Source organism: Diorhabda sublineata, chromosome X (assembly GCF_026230105.1).
Source record: "Diorhabda sublineata isolate icDioSubl1.1 chromosome X, icDioSubl1.1, whole genome shotgun sequence".
In the NCBI taxonomy this organism is placed as follows: Eukaryota; Metazoa; Arthropoda; class Insecta; order Coleoptera; family Chrysomelidae; genus Diorhabda; species Diorhabda sublineata.
The window spans coordinates 15,318,047-15,339,275 of record NC_079485.1 but is presented as its reverse complement, the minus strand read 5'-3'; the positions used below and the strand labels follow the sequence as shown (position 1 = coordinate 15,339,275).

The 21,229-nt window shown below is 32.3% G+C and overlaps 2 protein-coding genes across 3 annotated transcripts in view; one reads left to right on the top strand and one right to left on the bottom strand.

Annotated features, from left to right (window-relative positions):
* Nucleotides 1–9,181, top strand: part of LOC130451523 (cell growth regulator with RING finger domain protein 1-like) — a 36,358-nt gene extending 27,177 nt beyond the window's left edge. The window contains exon 7 of the mRNA XM_056790596.1: nt 1,988–9,181. Coding sequence (XP_056646574.1) covers nt 1,988–2,195 — 208 coding nt within the window. The 3' untranslated portion in view covers nt 2,196–9,181. The remainder of the gene's footprint in view (nt 1–1,987) is intronic.
* Nucleotides 9,177–19,551, bottom strand: LOC130451522 (conserved oligomeric Golgi complex subunit 1). 2 transcript variants are annotated; one of them, XM_056790595.1, is made up of 14 exons: nt 19,357–19,509; nt 19,127–19,291; nt 18,934–19,073; nt 18,738–18,874; nt 18,474–18,672; nt 18,276–18,417; nt 18,044–18,219; nt 17,714–17,983; nt 17,425–17,653; nt 14,326–14,611; nt 13,847–14,275; nt 11,594–11,779; nt 10,809–10,836; nt 9,263–9,438 (listed from the first exon to the last, which is right to left on the bottom strand). In XM_056790595.1, the coding sequence occupies exons 1-13, from the start codon at nt 19,497–19,499 to the stop codon at nt 10,810–10,812; spliced, it is 2,529 nt and encodes an 842-aa protein (XP_056646573.1). In that variant the 5' UTR covers nt 19,500–19,509; the 3' UTR covers nt 9,263–9,438; nt 10,809. The 2 variants fall into 2 exon arrangements, with proteins under 2 accessions (XP_056646572.1, XP_056646573.1); XM_056790594.1 differs by lacking the exon at nt 10,809–10,836 and having other exon boundaries at nt 9,177–9,438; nt 19,357–19,551.
* Nucleotides 19,552–21,229: the final 1,678 nt, after the last annotated feature.

The window sequence follows — 21,229 nt, the reverse complement described above, 5'->3', positions numbered from 1 at the left end:
AGCAGGTCAATTACCACCTGAATACAATGGACATGGCAGAGGGTGACAATTGCAGATTCTTGGAACAAGCCATAAAGCCATATTATTATTATTGTTTGACAATAGTAGGCGGTTAAAAAAAACCGATGAAGCTATTGTTTTATAAATTTAAAAATGAAACTTTTTCAGAATACACACTTTTTAGTCTACTAAAAGTAGTGCTCAATTTGATTGTTTGTAGCTGAGTGTCCAGCATCAAATATGTTCTTGAAAATATTTGTTTTTGCAGCAGTCACTGTCTCTTCTTCTAATGCATTCCACATATATAATATACAATTTGTCAAAAAGTTCTTCCGGGGCAACTTGCAGTTTCTTTCCTTAGATAGTTTTCTTGAATGCCCTCTTAACTGCTGTTTTGTATTCACATGGAAAATGCCCAAGTCGCAAGTGTAGATATGCGCAAGAATTTTATAGGTTTCTATTAAGTCTCCTCTGGAGGTAGAAAAATGAGACGTGGAGTCATGCACAAAATATCTTTTGAGCTATAGGTGAAAAGTGGCTGGGAAACTAGAACTACCCCTAAACAATATAATCTAATCTAACAGGTGTGAAGATTGTATTAATATTTGTCAACCTTCTGAGGAGTCCATTAACTCGTAGAAGACTTGGATACTTAATAAAACTTCTCTGGCATCCTTCTTGAACTAGAAGAACGAATATCAGATTGTTTCAGACAATCTTAATATGTTATGATGACCATTAAAATGAACTTAATAATTTGTAACATTGAAAGCTCAGTAGGTGTTAATAAATGCTGAGATTTTTAATAACAAAATATGAACTAAATAATTCCACCCCTAAACTAATTAACTGAATATCAAATAATGATGGTTATTTTAATCAATTTTTCTAGTCAATATTGTACATTTCATACCACCATACTATGGGCTCTATGCTGAAGAATCCCGACTGTCTGAGGAAACTGCGGTTTATTGTTCTGAGTGGTTTGCAGCCCTGCTTGTGATATTCTGGACTGTCAACTGTTAACCTAACCTAATTGACCAGCGAGAAATACGATCTACGCAGGTCAAGTAACACCTCGTCCCTCTGACAGAGAACTTTTAATCTCTGGCACTCGTTACTAGTTCTTTCTTAATCGATGAACTGTCGAGAAATGAGCTTTGCGGTGGCTTTTACACCAGGGTGAGAGAGGCAATGGATAGAGGTGAAGGGAGCTTTTCTGAAAATGCATGTAACATATAGGCGAACTTCCTCTGTTGATTCGTTCCTGGTAATTTCGGAACAATTCACTTTATTTCTAGTAACTTTTGTACAAAATATTTTTTCCATCACTTTGTATAACAAGTGTAGGTTAATTTATAGTGAATATCCCAGTGCATAACTCTAGATCACTTTGTATATTATTTTTTTATGTTTAAATTTATATTTTTCTAATTAAAATCCATCTAGAGGAAACATCGACTTTATTTGACCCAGTCCTTGAATGAATAAATTTATTTTATTATTTATCGCTGTTATCAGTGTATACACTGAAAAAAAGTTTTGTGGAAACCTTATATAGTCAATGTAGGAGAATTAGATTCATTAGCTCATGTTTAAATATTGTTGAATATGTAACTATTCAATGATTTCATGACAATTATAATCAATAATATTGTATAAATGAATATATAATTAAAAATATATACCATTGTACTGGTTTTTTTATTATTCAGTTTATTTTTTGAACCGTGTTCAATTAATAAAATCGGTTTGTTAACAATTAATTTTGTCCTAAAAAAATAACCAGGTATTATAACATTTTAAGCAAAAATGGTTGTGTTTTTGTTATTAGTAATATAGGAGAGGTGGTTACCAACTATTCCATCCAATTCAGTTATTTTTTATTAAAAACACCTAACCTGATCGTTACTAAAAAATAATTTTGTTCCTAAAAATATATTTTGATTGGTTTTTGATCAACTACTCAAATTTTAATATGTTTCAGGCATACTTGTATCTGTGCCAGTTGTTTTGACAAACTGGATCGTTGCCCGATGTGTCGAGGACCCATTAAAAGTTACTTCTGTATCAGAGGTGAAGAATACATGCCTATCACGACGAATTCCAAAACTCAAGATTCCCATGGGTCCTTGTACAATTGGCTACACCATTGGGATGATCGTCTGACAGATTTTTTAGGATTCCAACGATAACAAATGACGCGAAACAAGATAATGTTTTATAGAGATCGACACTACATATCCGAAAATTGTATTTATAAAGTTTATTTGGTCATTATATGGTTTTATTTGCGTTAGAGGTAGGGGCTGGTTCAATGCTCATTTATACCGTTTATGTATTATATTTTTTATTAAAACAATCTTTATACTAAACACATTGTTTAGTTTTTATCTTCCAAGTATCACTGGTTTATATCGGGCTCGAAGGACTAGACGATGTAATTATGTAATAAACAGTGTGTTTAGTATGAATATCATCAACAGTTTTGAATGAATCTGCCTTTGGATATTATTTTGCCATTTTTAATGGAGTTTTGGGTATTTAAGTGAAAATATTTTATTTATTTTATATGTGAGAATGTGCGAGACGAGAATGAAACTTGTTTTTAAATTTTATTGAATAATTAATATTTTCTTAGGTCCTATAATTTTATTGGAAACTTAAAAAAATTTAAATATGTACTGTTCAAATTTTACAGTAATGTATTTTTATATAAAAAACTTTATATCACAATAATTATTAATTTATATTTTAATTTTCAAATTAAAAAAAATGTTCACTTGTTAAAAATACCATTGAATAATTTTATGAGATATAAATTCTGATTTAACACACTGTCTATTAAGACTGGTCCTTCGAGTCTTCTGTCAATCCGGCTCGAAAGACCAAACAATGTAATTAAATGGTATTAAACAGTGTGTTTAGTATTATATCAAAAATATCAATGTAATTTTGATGTTCTGACATGTTAAACCCGGTTCACATTATTCCAGTGCTGGACTTATTGTCCACATTATTCCAGATCAGTAACACTATATTGACAATGCTTTCAAAAAGGAAGCTTAGAAATTGTTTTATTACTGTTAGAAGAAGTAACTGATGTATATATATCATTTTGATTCATATTGATGTATATAGTAATGGGAGAAGCACTGAATTAGACATTCACACCATTCCAGTGGTACTCGAATGGAAATAGCCATTTCAGTCAACTAGATTGTATTGATCACTAGAATGCTATATTCCAGTACAGCCGGACTAGAAAAATGTGAACCAGGCTTTAGATACAAGATATTATTTAACCAGTTGATGATAAATTATAACGGCACTAGATCAAAAGTGCTCCGATAATCACTGATTTACGCCGAACAAAATAGTGTTTTGTTCGGTGTAATTTAGGTTATGGATGAACTTACTGCACTAGCTCAGAACTACTTCATCAGTTCAGTGTACTGAATAAAATAGATCTGAAACTAGCACAAGCAGGCAGTTTAAGTGTACTCATTTATTTGAATAGACCAGTGACTTCTTCAGATCAAATATTTTACTATTTTGCTTGGTATTCAATTGTCCCTCCAGTCTTGCTCACCCTCTATTGTTTTCCGTTGTATGACAAAACTGAAACTATATTATATGCAACGAAGTTTTCTTAAGGAAAACCAATAATTCTTGTTGCAAAATTCGAATCTTAATTAAATGCTCTGTTTAAAGGTAACAAGCACAAACATATAATTAAAATATAAGTTGGTTGATTGCTGTCAGATGGTCCCAATGAAGCACAATTTTGCATATATCGAAAAGAGTCCTATTTACCTATTTAGAGCGGTACACACAATGAACGCGAGCATGACGCGCTCTAGATGTTCAAAAATGTCAAAGATAGTTCAACTTGTTGAGAAACCGGGATAACGTGAAAAATTTTTTTGTTTATTTTGAATTTAAAAGGGAGCGGTTGGGTACAGCTGCGTTATTCCTCATCGTCGGCCATTTGTCTGGGGAACCGGTTCACCAGGTTGCAGGGAAACCGCAGAAAACCTTCATAAACATGATGATTAATGAAGAGTATGTAGGGTGGGTGTGGGAGGTAGGGTTTTATCTGATGGATATGGGAGAATTATCGAGGAAGTTGAGGTGTATTTCAGGGAGGTCATCGTACGCTGTTGCTAGCAGCCGAAGGGGCGGATAAGGGAGTTTCCTCTTGGGTTTTGAGCAGAGGGATCCTATATTGTTGAACCAGGGGATGAGAAGGGTTTCTTTGGCAGCGGAGTTATTTGATTCGATATGGACTTGGAGGTCATTTAGGCGGCTTGGAATAAGGGTTATTTCTGTATTGACATAAACGGTGTTGCTAGTGCTGAATCTACACTTGTATTGGCAATAATAAATTCTAAATAATTCAAAATAGTTGATAACTGTTCAAATTTCTTTATATACATGCATTTTTAAGGTTATGTTCACTAGCGAACCAGCATCATGTTCGCGTTTATTCTGTGCCCTGCTTGAAAGAAAGTTGATATTCTTAAGGGGGTATTATGGACTACAAGCCTAAATTTTAGGCATTTTTGAACTAACTTAAAACAAAATGAAAAACATTTTTACTATCCACTTTTTTAAATGGTTTTTATCGACTTTTTAAGAATATAAAATAATCAGACGTTAAATAAATTACAGAATGGTAAAATGGGAGCTACAAAAAAACGGTGCACCCTGGTTGAAATGATTCCAGCCCTTGTAGTGATCTGGATTAAAAAATTCTTAGTTTGTAAAGATATCGCTATCGCATTGACCTTAGCCAAAAAAATTCACACAATGGCGTCGATTTGAGATATCAATTTTTTTGCTCCTTTCGAATTTTTAAAAAATACTCCAAATTGATTTTTTTTTTAAATCCAAGGCAGACCCGATAGAAAGGTGTAAATAAGATTTCCACCAAATTTCAAAGGAATCGGTCGGGTTGAACTTGAGATATCTTGTCAACCATTTCAAAAAAATAATTCCAGTAGGATAACTCGTTCCACTCGGCCACGTTTCAAAATCTACTGTATCTCCGGAAAAAATGCCAATTTTTAAAAATTCGTTTAAGGACATATTCTTGGGGGTCTAAGCTTTGAAAATATACAAAAAAATCGATTTTTACAAATTTCCATACTAGAATAGCCTCTTAAGGCCTAATTACACCTACTGAGTTCTTGTCTAAGACATGTCATTCGACCCAGTAAGTCTCGTTATAACTGGTCAAGTGATTTTAGACGACTCCATCGTTCAGTATAATCACACATCATTTTTTATCAGTTAATAATTTTTTCTGTCTCATTAATTTGTTTTTCCATTTTGGAAATATCTAAATGGTCAAGTCACTTAACACCGTTGTAGTTTTTCTTCTCATCGTTACGTTCTTGTCCATTTCGTTTTTTTTTGGGGATATTATTTTGTCCCATAATGCAGATTTATAGTAGTGTTTCAAATTTTTTATCTTTTATTACTTCTTGAAACACCCGTCAGGATTTTACCAGCTGAAATGTAATCAATTACTCCGGAAGTTGTGATTAAGGCACTAAAATTATTGAATGAGTAGTATAATGTAAAGAAGTACAATTTCTCTATCCATTTATGTAAAAAACATAAAACCACACAATTTCAATCAGATAGAATTTTGATTTGACCCATTTTTGAAATTATTGTAATATTTGGGTTGTGAGATGTCGGAAAATATTTTGATAAAATCTTTGAATGAATTGTTTTATTTGGAATATTTATGGAAATGCATCACGTTAATTCATTCAAGGAAGTCAATTATCAATTACTGTGTAATACAATAAATTTGTTAGTGAAATAAGATATAAACAGCGCCATCTAAATGTGAACTTTCTTTGGTTGGCTTATAGTTTTTTATAACTGAATTTTTACATTATTCTTATCATTTTATCTCATTAATATTTGACCTTGCATCTATACTTTCCGTTTATAATCTTAAATATCCCGTAATTTTTTTTATTAGATCGATTAATTTTTCCTCGACTTGTTTTTGTTTTTTTTTTGAATATGTTCAATAAAATTCCCAATTTTAAATATAAAAATAACTTAATCCATTATACAATCTGGTATTCACCTTAAAATATATTTTTGGCGATATGAGGAATTCACAAAAGAGTATTTGACACAATTTGGGAAAAGTTATTTAAATGTTATACATATCTCTAATTTGATATGAAAAATTATGATAATTTTTTTATATTATCATTACATTTAAAGTCATTTTCAATTTAAATTTCGCGCTAAAACGCTCATTACCAATATGGCGATGCACTGACGTCAGTATATAGTAAGTGTTCTTTAGTGTATTATGTTTTTTATAAGTGTTTAGTAGGACACATGGTGTGAGGGGCATGTATGTATGTATGGATTTTGGGGTATCGTATACACTGCGACACAAAGGATCTATTGTGTCCCCCTTTCTTGCTGCGAGACTGGAGAACTCAGTGTTTAGGGCTGATCCATTAAACCCACTCCGTTTAGAAAGTCTAGAATGTGCGATGGTTCTAGCTGCCAGAAATCTTCTTGTATTTCAAGCGCTCGCAGGTGTAGTGTTCTGGAATTCCTTAGTGTTCCACACTTCGAGAGATTGTGGATAGAGGTATCGACCTTTGTGCAACAAAATCTGCATGCCGTATTATCTGCTAGGTCTAGCGTCTTCAGTTGTTTGTAGAGGCGACAGGGCTCCTGTTAGTATTCGTAGTTTGCAGCAGATCTACTTTGGTTATAGTTTCCCAAAAGAGTCTTTGCCTGTCTCAGCCCCTGTAGGTTGTTTCAGTACCCCAAACCACTGCTTCATGTGATGATTGGTCTCATAATTGCCATGTACATCCACAGTAGGATCTTTGGGTTACAACCCCAATTCATCCCTGCGAAGTTTCTGCACACCATCAGGGCAATTGGTGATTATCTCTTTGGTGTGAGGGGCATATAACGCCGACAATCCACTCGTCCGGCAATTGTTTTTCACGTCATACTTTTTGCATGATTTGTAGGATGGTTATTTGTCCACCGGCCTTAATGAGTTCTGCTGTGATCATATCTTTTCCGGGGGCTTTGTGGTTTTTCAGCTTCTTGATGGCGTCCTTCCTCCAGATTGGGCGGTTCGACTCTGTAATCATTTAGTGCTTCTAATTCTTGGTTACCAGAGCGTAGAAGCTCTAAGAAGTGCTCCATTCACCTATTTACAATTTCCTTCTTGTTAGTAAGAATGTATTTGTTCTTGTTCTTACAAATATTGACATTTGGTTTAAAATATTTTCGTACGGTATTAATTTCTTGTAGAACTTTCGTGATTCCAGGATTCTCCTTTCATGCTTTTTTTCTTTTATGTGTCCTTGTTCATTCTCTTCGAATATTCCTGTACTTTTTTTCCGTTTCTAAAGTTTTCCGCTGCTATGCTTTGTTGTTTCATTACCCAGTGTGTTCTCGGCCGCTTGTTTCATGACGTAGCTGAAGTGTTGCCACATGGCGTTCACTGATTCATCATAATTCATGTTCAGATTTTCTTTGATAAAATTTTTATATTCACCAAGTGTTTTGTCTTCTTTCAATGCACCTATGCATCTATCCGTTTTGGAGCATCGGCTTTCTATTGTAAAAATTTTTAATTTAAAATAAAAATACCCACAAAAAGAAAATTTAATTTAAATGTAAATCTGTAAATTAGTCTGTAAACCTCAAGAAAATTAAACTACTGGTGTACTGATAGTCAAAACGGCGTTAATCGGGTGAATACTATATAGTGACGTCACTCGCAGAGACTTTTAGCGACAATAATTATCAATAAATTTATTTCTTACCACTGTCAAATACACATAATTCTAAATTATATTATTGTAATTATTTCGATACTCATCAAGAATCGCAATGATTGGATATAGTGGATTGTGTCACGGTTATTTTCAGATTAGTGATGTTAAGTTTAGATGCAATTATACCTCAAAATTATACGTCCACATTTAGGTTGCCCAGCTATACAAAAAGTGCAATAATAAATAAAATTGCACCTAACCTAATTAAAACAATAATACCAATGTTCAATATATTAGTATTTCTCAACTATCTTAAGAGTTACAGTGCATTAAATAGCTCATTTTCATTAGAGTATTAAATGCACTGTATTTTAAACTCATATTGACTTTGAATATTGATAGTATTGCATCTAAAATGTCAACTCCGATAACTCAAATATAAATACAAGTTTCCTATACTTATTTATACTCAAAACTCTCTTTTTTGCTCAACTTATGTTATAGGTGTAGGGGTAATATTTCTTATAAACTTAACCCTTGCTTACTATGGCTCCAATCCAGTCCCTACCTCTTCTTTTCTTTTTGTCCCTGTTCAGCATATTACCTTAACTTTCTCTTCTTCTCCAGTCTCACTTATGTCATAAATTATCTCGCTTGTTGTAATTATCTAATTGTTTTGTTATTAGAAATTTTGTTATTGTCTAGAAATATTTCCTTGTAATCATTTTTATCTTGTGTATATAATTTTTAGAATATCATCTCAATTTATGGTACCTCATCTAAAAAATTAATCAGTGAAAGCAAACAAATCCTCATTTACACATTCCAATTACTTTCTGGTAAAAAGAAGTTGGAATTAAATGGAACAGGTGAAAAATTCGTTTACCTGTGATTTCAACCGATGTTTTAAATCGTCCTCATTGTCAGTGATATGCTATCACCAAAGCCACTTCTTCATTGCAGCAAATAGATGATAATTAGAAGGATTCACGTGCGAAGGACTTTGAAACAAATCTAATTTTAATCCTACTTAGCAGTCCGCAAGGTTTGTTTTAATTGGCTCTTTTTTGAGTTTTTCAAAATGCGACACTAAACTTTGGTATTCATTGTAGCTCCAAGAATTTAGCGAGCCTTTTCCGCCTCGTTATTTTGTTACCAATTATAAATCTGGGTTTGATCCATCTTTAGGTTGTCCATATTTTCTATCCATAGTAATAGTTTGAACTCTATCCATGGTGGGAAAACTTCATTAACGGTAAAATAGAATGAGTTGATTTATCGGTGTTGCCATATCAAACTAGAAGTAGCTTTTCTTGTGATTATCACTTTGTAAATTACTATTTTAATATTTATATGACTAGCCTGTGATAAAAATGAAATAAAAGATTTATTTATAATTGTGGCGTTTATTTGAAAATAATACCTATATCCTTAGAATAAATACGCTGTAAAAAGTTTTACACAAAACTAAGTCGATATAACATTTGTTTTTATGTACAATACGATTAAATATTAACAAATATTTAATGTTTAAATGTTATGAAAACCAATCACTTGTCAATCCACCAAACAGAGACGCTGCGCTCTGCTTCATTATACTTGTAGGATCTTGGGGTTTCTTTGGAGCTTTGGATTTCTGAATGGGTTCCTGAAAATAGAAGTACTATGTTTAAAAATACTTCGCCAAAAAAATGAACGGATGATTTGCAGTGAATTAGAGCAAAAAAATATTATTTAAAGGTGGAATTGAAACTTGACAAATGCACTCGATGACACAAACCAAATCATTTTATTTTGGTAACATTTGACATACTAGTAACTATACTCAACGATAAAAATAATATTGTCAGTCTAGATTAGTGAAAACTTGTGATATGTTCATAGTTGGGTTAATGAATGGTTAGGGACGTTATGCACATAGACTTTCTAATAGAACCCACGTAAAACTACCGAAAGTCATTGTCATTTGAAAGCTTAAACCTTTTAATGTCACTGGGCATTTACAGATTACATGGTATACAGTTTCTTCTTGCACCATGCATCAACAGCTTTTCGGATTGTTCTTGATACCAGTAGATGTCGTTTTCGGTGAACAGTCACCAGTCGAATTTCGCGCTTGTTTGTATGCAGCAGTTATTGGTAAGAATTGCAGAAGGCCTATTTATGTGTACCTTAGCTTGTTTCATACCAGTTATTTCAATCCATCTTACTATTTACTGAGAGATGTGATTCTACACTAAAAATGACCAGCCACGTCGTTGTCAGGGTAATCGAGCATCCAAGCAAGATGGACTTTGCAGCCATTACTTACCAGCTCTTGTAAGATATTTTGGCACACACAAGCCTAGAGCAGCACACTGATTCAGTCATTATGGTGACCTCTACTGTCTAAGTAGATTGGGAGTACTGCGTAATTAAGTATCACCTGTTCACATTCCAAAATTGCATACCAAAACATTTCCCCACGCTTAGTTTGGAGTAACCTCCATAGAAGCCTGCTATTTATCCTAGAGCTATTCTTGTAGCACGTGGCTCTATTATTTTATATTATAGACTTGGAGTATACTATCCATTGTTCTTTGTCAGTGATATATGCCTCCAAGCTGTTATTATCAAAAGTTACAAGCTCCATTTGGTTACTGCTCATCAAAAAAAAAAAAATGATTGGACTTTTACCCGCAGCATGTGGCCAGATTTTCGCATGGCCAGTTTCTCCAGTCTGGAATTAATTGAGGATATTCAGCCTATATGCTGTTCTCTTGGCTTTAATCTCTCGTTAGGTCCAAAGGTGTAGGATCTAATAGGGCCGTAGGCATAGAACCTGTGATACTAAGACACGTGAGGCGCTGAAATCTGTCTTACGACGGCTTCAGTCAAAGATCTATGTACAACCAAATACCCTTTAGATGTTTTACTTTATTTCGGTATGTGTTAATTATGTTAAAAAAATTACACAAAAAAATTCGTTATTTTAAATAAACTAAATTTTAGTTATACCCTATTTGGTATTTTTATTACCTTATACCGAGTAAAGCCCTCCTTTATTCTGAAAATGAAACAGATACTTGAATTTTGTAAAACAGAAACTGCTGGATCAATTGAATCGTATATCAGTAGTTATTTTGCATGAAATATCAGATAATTTGAACTCATTTGATTTTACTCAAATCAGATGAATTGAGATATTTACCACCCCCCTTAATGATTAAGCACCAACGTTCTTAAATTTATTAGTCGTTGTATTATTCCAAACATCAGAAAAATAAAAACGAAAAACTTGAGAATAATAGTACGAGGTGTGTTAAAGGTTCTGTGAAAGGCCTGATACCTTAACAACATGTGCTGCGCGTACGCGTTTCTATATGATGCTCCAGAGACGTGCCAACGAGCGCCACCTAGCATGAAACGTCGTGGTTGTCATGGAAAAACCCGCTATGGGCAGTCGAATGTAGTCAGGGTGAGAAATAGTGTCACCTTGCAATGGAGAAACGAGTGAACATCAAGTTCTGTTACAAATTGGGAAAAACATATAAAATGTATTTACGACTGGTTTCAGCGACGTTCTGCGGTCGATTCTGAAAGAAGCATTTTCTAACAGTTTTCATAAGCTTTATGAACGTTGTCAAATGTGTTTTGAATACTTTGAAGATCAATATTTATTGTTTATACCTTTCACGAACTTTTTAGACACACTTTGTATATTAAAAATTCAACCAAAGTTGAGATTTGGAAGCTTCGCTTCTAGGTTCTAAACAAGCGTTACATGAGCATGTGTATTTCGGGAGTCTTTAATTTAAACTTACTTTATTCTTAGTTGTTGATCCAGGTAACCTCTGTAAAGGAGCTGATACAGGTAAAAGTGGAAACCATGTTGACATAGATGGAACACTCAAAGCTAATAAATTTGGATTTTGATCTTCTTTGGATTTCTCTGATTTGCCTAAACTGGATAATTGATTAGTAGATGGCAAGAGACATCCTAATATCGCCTACAATTGAAAACATACATTAGTTGAATTTTGACAGATAATTGAAACTTGTAAGTAAGCAGAAACTGACATTTACCATAAAAAATTAGATATAAGTTGGAATATATGGAACCTTTTTTGTATAATTTCAAAGGGTTAAAGCCAAAGCGCCTGATCGGCTTCTCAAAGAACATCTTTGGTAACGTCAAGTGGGTCCCTTGGCTCCCCACAATTAATTATGAACTATGGTGTATAATTCAGAGAAATTAATTTGGAACTACCAGATACCAAATATGTAGTACATTCATCAGTATTTGTTTCAACTTTGATTAAAAGTAGAACCATTTTTCTCTTGTTCTTCACTATTGACCAATCAACAATGGAAGTTGAGACCAATAAATCGGTGATGATAAAATTTTTGATCTCTATAAAGGATCATGTCCATTTTTTATTGCTGAAATTTCAATTCAATCTTTGAGCTAATGGGATGGCTTCAGAGTATATAAGCTCCACTATGGCGTAATAAGGTCTTCTTCAGCGACAAATGGACTTTATTGGTTGTGTAGGTCTGCTGGCTAATTTCTTTTTAGTCTTCTACCATCTTCTAGTTCTATAAGTGGATGGAGTAACGTGTTGTCATGGTTGGAATTTTCGTGCTTCGTTCTTTTATGACATCTTTAACAAAACTGACTTAATTCTTTATGTAAGGTTAGGTCCAACACATACCATATTTGAATCAGTTATTAAGCGAAGTATTTTCGATTGACTCCTCTGTATTATGGCTATATTTGATTCATTTGCACAACCTTGTACATCCAGATAGGCTTGATGATAGTTTCATAGAGTAGGGGCTTGTTTAAGAGTATTAATTTTGATTAGTCGGTATTCTATTTTCAGGTCTATTTGTTTGCGGTTTCTTGTCTTTCCATGCAAGCCTTGCATCTAGGCGCATGCCAAAGTATTTCGTGTTAGTAGCTTGTGGTATTTGTACATTGTTCATACAAACAGGAGGGCAGTGGTCTTTTTTTAGAGTGAAGGTCACTTGGGCAGATTTTGTTTCGATTGTCTTGATTTTCCATTTGCTCATCTAAGTTTGGATGTCATTTGAATGTGTCTGCAGAATTTTGGAAGCTGCAACTGGACTTTCGTTGCTCGTTAACATTTTCTACCCAAAATAAAAACATTAAAACACGTCTCATTTGAGAATGATAAAACAAGCATTCATCAAAAGAAGTAATGAAAATTCAGAATAGAGAACAATATTTCCAAAATAACAATTGTTACAAAAAAATTTCATTCTCAGTATTAAAAATGTCTTTTCTAATTGAAGAATTTGTTATATTTTGGGTGTATTGAACACCCCATATCAATTATATAAATTCTTCAAAAATCCTCAAGCATTTAACGTAAAATAACTAATAATTTGTTTCACAATATATTATCGCAATTATCGAAGTGAGAAATTTTCCGAATACTTGATCTACTAGGAAATGACAAACACCCGGAAAGAATATGGATGAGACGTCATTCTATTTGTGTCCTAAAGGTAGAATAGTTCTGGATGAGAAAGGTCGTCTCGTGTACAATACTTCTTCAAGCTCCGACAACAGTACCTTAGTCAACAGACTACTTGACTCTCCTTCTGTTTCAAATTCTACACCTACTGATAACGACTGCTTTTTGAATCCAAGTGAAGAAAATGTTTAAAGTTATAAAATATCTGAAAAGTGGTTGGAACTTGCGGAGGTTAAAGAGGAACTTAACAAATTATAGAAAGAAAGAATCATAAAAAACAAAACCGGAAGACGAAGAAATGGCTCAGTGAAAATGAAAATAAATTTGTAAAAGTGAAAGGGGTGGTTTTTAGAATTTCTTTATGAAGCTATTTTATATCAATTGTATAGCGAAAAAATATTCCGAGTAGCTCATTTTAACAACTAATTCTAGTCTCGAGATAAAGCAAATGGCTGTTGTAACTTAATAGTGCAGTTGCAAGGGAAAGTAACAAATTAGCTACAAATTATGAGCCGGATCCGGAACGTGCCTAAATCGTGCTAAATGGCCCCCGTGACTACAGTGAATATTTACCTGTGATTGTGCTACCGCCTTTTTGACATTGTTCAACAAATAAGAATAAAACACATCTAAATCGAAAGGATCTATCCTACTTCTAAATTTATCACAAATATCTTGGGAATAACTGACAAGTTGAACATTTTCTCTTGGAATGCACAAAGTGGTTAAAAATTTCACGTCGAATAAAAACTGTAAAGCTTGTTTTTGATTCAGTTCTTTTTCCGTCAACTTCATGTAGTGAGTTAAAATAACCATCATATTATTTTGTATGTATTGCATATGGATCGATTTTGGTATGGTGTGAGGTATTTTGAGGCCCATAGTATCAATCAATTTTTCTAAAATATCATTTAAAATCAAACTCGGTTTTAGTGGCACATGTATGTGAGATTTGAAAACTTTCTCTTCAGTGTGTTCTTGTATCTCGATTTCATCCCATCTCTAAAAAAATTGAATATAATTTCCTTATATTTATTTCAAGTACAACTTACACTAAGTATTTTGAGCATTTTTTTCGGAGAAATGTCATTTAAAGCGAGGCAATGTTCCTCTGTTGCTTTCAATACATCATTTATCCAATTTGACCATAATTTATGACTTGTATTATTAAAATTATCACAGATTTTCAACCAATCTTCACTGTTACTAAACGTACAACACTTGTAGAAGTTAAGACAGGACTGTGTTATCGCTTGTACAAACCTCGCCAGTATTATAGATTTAGTTACAAGATCTGATGTTTCTTCAATTAGAACGTTGATACAATAATTTGATAACCTAAAATGAAACAATATATTATAATTTCTAAAAAGTATATGTCTCTATTAACATTATTATCCTTTTTTGGTCTCTCACACCAAAACTCAAAATTACACTGCTAATCTTCTATCTAAATAAGATCAAGTGACTTACAGGATAATTAAAGGACTTTCAGTGTAATTGTGGGTACTAAATATTTTTTGACATCTTAGAAATTTTTCCAATACAAAGTATAATGAAATATTCCTGGAATAATCTCTTTAGCTCAATCCACCACTAATAATATGACATGATTAATTTAGAAGCTTTTTAATTATTATTATATATTTAATAATTTATATATTTAATTATTTTTAATTATTACAACTTTTATTTCAAACAAAACTTATCACTAAACTGCACGTAAAATTAAAACATGTGGATAATAGTTATATTTTTTTTGTTACTTGTTCAATCTTCATCTCGTGGTATTTTTGGAAGGGTATGTATTTTATGAAACATTCTGACAAGTCAATAGCTAACAAAAATTTTTTACATTTTTCTTTTTCTGTAATAGACACACTTTACAAAGCTTGGACGAGTTTTGTTTTATTTATCTAGAGACATGTGCCCATGGTACAGCATATAATCCTAAAGGGTACGCTCCTCCAGATGCATATCCTATAGGTATCCCGTCATAAGTGATACTCCCTCTGAAGGGTGTTTGTGAACCTAAGTTAATATGCATTCTTGTATTTTGGGTAACTTGAAGTAGTGTAAAATTGAAATTGTGAAGTAAATTATTTCTCAGTTTAATTCATTTTGAAAATGAATAATAATTACTGTTGTGTTTGTCACTGCTCTTCCTACTCAAAAAATAATCCTGAATTGGACCTACACCTACACGCCTTCACTATAGTTTGGTGATACACAACAAATACAATCTATAGTTTGAAACTACATATTCAAATTTTTGATTCATTAATGGAACCCCCTTTTGCTTTTTTATTTCAGTGCACAATTTTGGTATTTTCTGTAACAATTTCGACAATTGAGCGTCGTCTATTCGTTTTTCAGGATATTCCAAAGATGTGAAGTGGAAGTAGAACACTGCTTTTTCACTACCCTGTCCAATTTGTCCTACACCTCAATCGGGTTGAGATCGGGTGACTGTGACAACCAAATCATTACTTTCAATACATTTTTCCTTTCCAATTCTTTCAAATACTCTTTGAACATATTGGGACCAAGATAAATGTTCTGCCAATCAGGCGCTGACCAGAACATACTACAATTTCCTTTAATATTTTTTATTTTTTCAAAATCCCTCCAATGTTCACCTGTTCTCCACTCTCTTTCTAGAAAATATCCCCAATTCATTCCCGAGCATCCGCCGTGTTTTACAGTCTGGGTGGATCTAACATCCTTTTTTTTGACCTGTGCACGAAGACTCTTCTCTTAGACCTAAAAATCTCAAACTTTGAGTAATCGCTTGTTTAGCACACTGTAACTTCTTAATTTTATTTTGACCATAATTGGAGGATATCAGTGTGGATTTATAGACACAACTAATCAATTATTTACAGTATGGCAAATCATGGAAAGATTCTATGACCATGATATTCATCTAAATATACTAGGTATAAATTTTAAAGAAGCTTTTGATACATGACATCGTAGCAAACTGAAAGAATGCAAACATAGTCAAAATAGGTGGCAAATTAAGTGATTCTTTTGATATAACATCTGTTGTCTTTCAAGTACACTCTTTATAATACTACCACACAAAGCAATCAAGCAATAGATTTGTGCATATGCAGATATTGCAATAATAGCTAGAAACACAGAAAGACTTTTCAAAGATGTAGAAAGAAAATGTACAGAGCAGGGTTAGGTTATTAATGAATCTAAAATTGTATTTATAAAGATGTCGGCATAAGAAGATTGTAGAAAAGTGGAAGAATTAATAATATATAGTAAAACTTCCAAAAATCACAGGGCTAGATCAGGCAAAAAATGTGCGTGGGGTATACAAATGTTAAATTGTCACTCGATGGTCGATGCAAACCACTTGTATATTTGAGTTTTTTCCATAGTGACATTTTTCTAAACTATTTTTAAAAGTAAAACAGTTTCAGTAGCATTTTCACCGAGTAGACATCAAAATGTCATAGCTTCCCGTTGAACTTAGCATAAAAAAACGGAATAAGAACGAAGTAGGGCTAGTTAAATCACTGCAGATCAACATAACAAGCCACTTGATATCAATGGTAAGGCGCTATCTAACGAGTCGTTTTCAATTTTCTCCTGTTTCTAACTATTTTATTAAACAACAATTTTTTTTAATTAATTTAAATATCTCAGAGAAAATATAAATAACCAAGCACTGCCATAAAATAAAGAATATAAAGTGTTAATAAAGCATATTTTGCGAACCTGAAGCTCTTGAAAAACGAACTAATAACAGGAAGAATGTTAAGTTAAAAATCTACTGGACTCTAATAATACCAATTGTAATTTATGGCAGTGAATGTTTGTTGATTACTCAAAAAGATCAAGAAATATTAAGGATATTTGAGAGAAAAATTATCAGAAATATGCATGGAGGAGTTAGAATGAATGAAGTGGATTGGAAAATCTGTAATAATAGAAAAATCCATGAATTAATCCATTACAGCCCAGAGGTTGAGATGGTTTGGCCACATCTAAAGAATGAATGGGAAGAGTGGTAGAGATCAAACCAATATGGAGGCGAATTTTTCAAGAGACCAAGGCACACACTGAGCTGTAGTGCCATTTGGTGAGGTAAGAAGATGAAGTGACTTAATATAAATGTTGATTCAGCTACTCACTGGACACAAGTTTTGGTACATTCAATTTGCAAATGTTTTTCAATATCAGTCTTATCCATGTATTTCCTTTTAAACTTAAAATCTTTTACTATCATTGTGAAATTGGTACTATATTCTTTTCCATAGAGATATTGAGAAGCGTCTTCCAATAATTCTAAATATTTCTTATCAAATCTTTTACATAGACCAACTATATTTTGAGAATGGCCCTTGGTTTTCATTGAAAGGCCTAAAATTATGAAAAAAAATTGTTATTGAAATTTTTTAATTCGAAATACAGAGAATTCACCTAAATGAGCGTTTTCAATTTTGCTAATATCATCCATATCTTCTGACCAGGTGTACCAACGTAGATCAGTCTCAGATTTTTCTGACTTTGCAGCTGTGTCTAATATCTGGCGAAGATCTTTCTGAATTTCAGAAATATTTGAAGATATTTTTTTAGTAATCAAATTTTTGCATCTTTGTGTTATAAGTTTTTGGAAAAAGTAGTACCATATATCAAAATTATCTGGTAGATGTGAGTCTTTGCATATTTCATTCCAATTATCTGGTGGTTCTAAAAATGCATAAAAAAATTTGTCAGAATGAAATTGTTTTACATGAATGAGAGTTCTACCAATTTTTAAGGATTCTTCTCTTGTCAAATGTAGTCCTCTAATATTTGGAACCAAATCCAGAGACTTTTCTAAGCCATCTTTAATCATTTTTTGAGTAGACTCCATCCAATTATTTAGAACAGTTTCCGTGTCTTTCAAAGACATTTCAGTGTGGTCTGAAAACTTACATTTTGGTCTAAAACATATTTTTGATTAATATTTTTGCTTAAAATTTTGAATAAGTGAACCTACTTAAATTGTTTTATTATCTCTGGTATATAACTATTTAGAGGTGTGATAGGTAACTCCAATTTTGATAATGTCGAGGGAGCTGTATTACCTACAATTTCTTGCAGCTGTTGCCAAATTAAACCTTTGAACCCATTTTTAACACCTAAGAAATAAGAAAACATTCTTCAAATTTAAATTCATAATATTATGAATACTTACTTATAAAACATTCATGTAGAAGTCGAATGGTGGTCATAAGACACTTAACCATTGAACAAATTTGTGCTCTAACACTTGAATATGGGGTATTAATAACTGTAGTCAAAGCAGTCTTACGATGTTCAATAAATATGTTTACTAAGTCATCACTACTTTGGTTCTCTAATAATAATAGAGCATTCAAGTTTTCACTAGTGTCCTAGAAAAATCACAATTAATAATTTTTGATACAGCATATTAAAAAGAAAGAAATATTCTACTTACTTTAGCTGAAGTTTCTACAGATTCTAATTTTTTAGTAATTTTATCAAAAATTTTAGACCTCAACACAAGCAAATTTGACTTTATTTGTTGCAAAAGTGGTACTCTGTCAATATACTGCTTCTTTGAAAGACTAATACCTGAAACAATTATAATTCTAGTTTTCATATAATCCAATTTAAAAATATTATATATCAACCTGTATGAATATGTTGGGCTAATAGATAGTATTGTACTGCATCTAAATTATTTTCTCCATCTAAAGAAATCCAAATTTGTTCATTGATAAAGATTGCCAAGTTAATACGACTAATCACAGTACGTTCCTCAATTTTTAAGCTGAAAATATCTTAAATAAATCACTGTTGAATAGTAAGAAGTTAAGTATCTACCTGTCCACTGCGAAATTATGTTTATTGTCGAAGCTTGAAGGATTTTGAATAAGCTGTTCACTAGTTGTGATTGTGATTTGTTCTACATTCCTAACTATGTCCTGCGATATAGTTTTCATAGATTTAATTGCATCAGAAGCGGCTAATACATCCTTGTATCGATCTCTAAAATTCGTTATTAATTTTAAGTTCATCAATACAAAGATAAAAGGGGAATTATGGAAACATACCCTACCATTGACCTCAAATCTTTCCGTTTCCTTTCGATTTCTGCATCCAGTGCCTTTTCGATTTCTACAATTTCATCTATACCATGTTCTTCGAACAACTTTTCTATGTCTAATTCTAAAAAGTTACTGTGATTTTTAGCCATTTTATTTAAATTTAACCTAAAAAGCGTATTAAGTGAAAACGTCAACAAAATATATGTCAACGTCATATATTATTTCTTCTGTTTTTAATAATTTATTTAATCTTTTTCATATAAGTTAATCAAACCGTATGTAGTACTGTATTATATGTTGCCTATACATTGTTTATATTTCTTGAATCATATTAAGATTTTTAATATTTCTTCAAGTTTAGATACAATGGCTCTCATTGATTTAATGACTTACATTGCGTTGACATTAATAGCCTGATTTATAACATGATTGTAGTGCAAACATGTTCACTTATATTATTATTTCCAAAACTCCACCTCACCCCAAGAAAATATAGAACTTTGTTCTTAAAAATGGTTTATAATAGGTAAATGATTACCTATAAATTACGTGAAAAAAATCCAAATTCCAGAAATTGGAATGATCTCAAAGTCGGAAATATAAATTCGGACACATGTAATGAGATATTTTGGATTCATTATACAGTCGAGAAATGATTTTCATTTCCTTAGACAAGTGGATTATAAAAAATGACAATGAGAGTATTTATCAGAATCTTCTCGATTGGAAATTCATCCTTTCTGCATTTAGCGCCTTTCTCTATATTTTTAACACAGGTATGCAGTTATAAAATATAAGTATCTAATTTGATGAAACTGCGAGTTTCCAGTTGAGTGGAAGATATATGGCATTCATTAAATGGCTGCAAACTAGAAATAAAATTAAAAATCAAACGAATGAATGTTATAAAAATGGCGGATCGAGAGACGAGCAGTCTACATCATTAACAAGTGTAATGGAGCGATTCGATGTACTAAAGAAACCGACATAAGGCCTAGCGCCGTTTTCCAGATGACAATCCATTCTGGAACTTATTTCGTGAATTATGGGACTCCCGCCATTTACCATTAATCAACGACAGCCGCATCCGTGCATGAATAAGGCGATTATACATTTTTTTTCAGTTTCATTTCTATAAATGCTCGGAAACTAATCAAATGTTAATTATAGTTCATGATAACTATGCTTTTTATTAGATGAATATGTCCAATAAAAGTAAATTTTAAATGTACCAGGTTTGATAAAAAAATAATTGTTACAGATTTCTGTACCTATTTCAACTATCATCTATCACAATCCGAGATTGAATCCGGTTCGTTGCTGCTACTACAGTCGCTTTAGCGAAATCGTGTTTGCAGGTGTTTTATTTCTGTTTTTTAATAATTGCTTAACATCGGTAAGAGATTACAAATATTCGTCAGACAATTCTGAATTAAATCTTTTAGTTGACAAAAAATCTGACAATAAAAAAACCTAACCAACCAAGTGCTTCGTAATAATAGGTGAGGTCGAAGAGGAGTGCTCGGTAATTTCACTTTATAGATCTTAAACTTTATAAACGCTTTAAAAATAATTTTCAAATATCTGAAATTAAATTATTACAAGAGAAAAATATTTCCTAATCTCCTATTTAAAGCATGGGCAAGACGTGTTACATGTATTAAATTGAGGTAAAAGATTTTCAAATTTTGCCCATATTTTTCAATGAATGGTGCTACATCTGACAAAATGACTAAAAATTTATCTCCAGGAACAAGCGTAGGAAGCAAAAATTTTGAAAGAGTCTCTTGTACAAATCTGGCTACTATCAATAGGTAAATTTGGTTTTTCTGACTCTTTATATGTAATGAGGTAAGATATTGGTAAAAAGTGGTCGCTA

What these genes read in the sequence shown, in the direction of transcription:
- LOC130451522 (XM_056790594.1), bottom strand. Translation starts at nt 19,499, where the DNA reads ATGGCTAAAAATCACAGTAACTTTTTAGAATTAGACATAGAAAAGTTG. An exon ending in TCTACATGAATGTTTTATAA is followed by an intron (nt 18,418 to 18,473) that starts GTAAGTATTCAT and finishes CTTATTTCTTAG; the next exon opens with GTGTTAAAAATGGGTTCAAA. An exon ending in GAGATAATAAAACAATTTAA is followed by an intron (nt 18,220 to 18,275) that starts GTAGGTTCACTT and finishes AATATGTTTTAG; the next exon opens with ACCAAAATGTAAGTTTTCAG.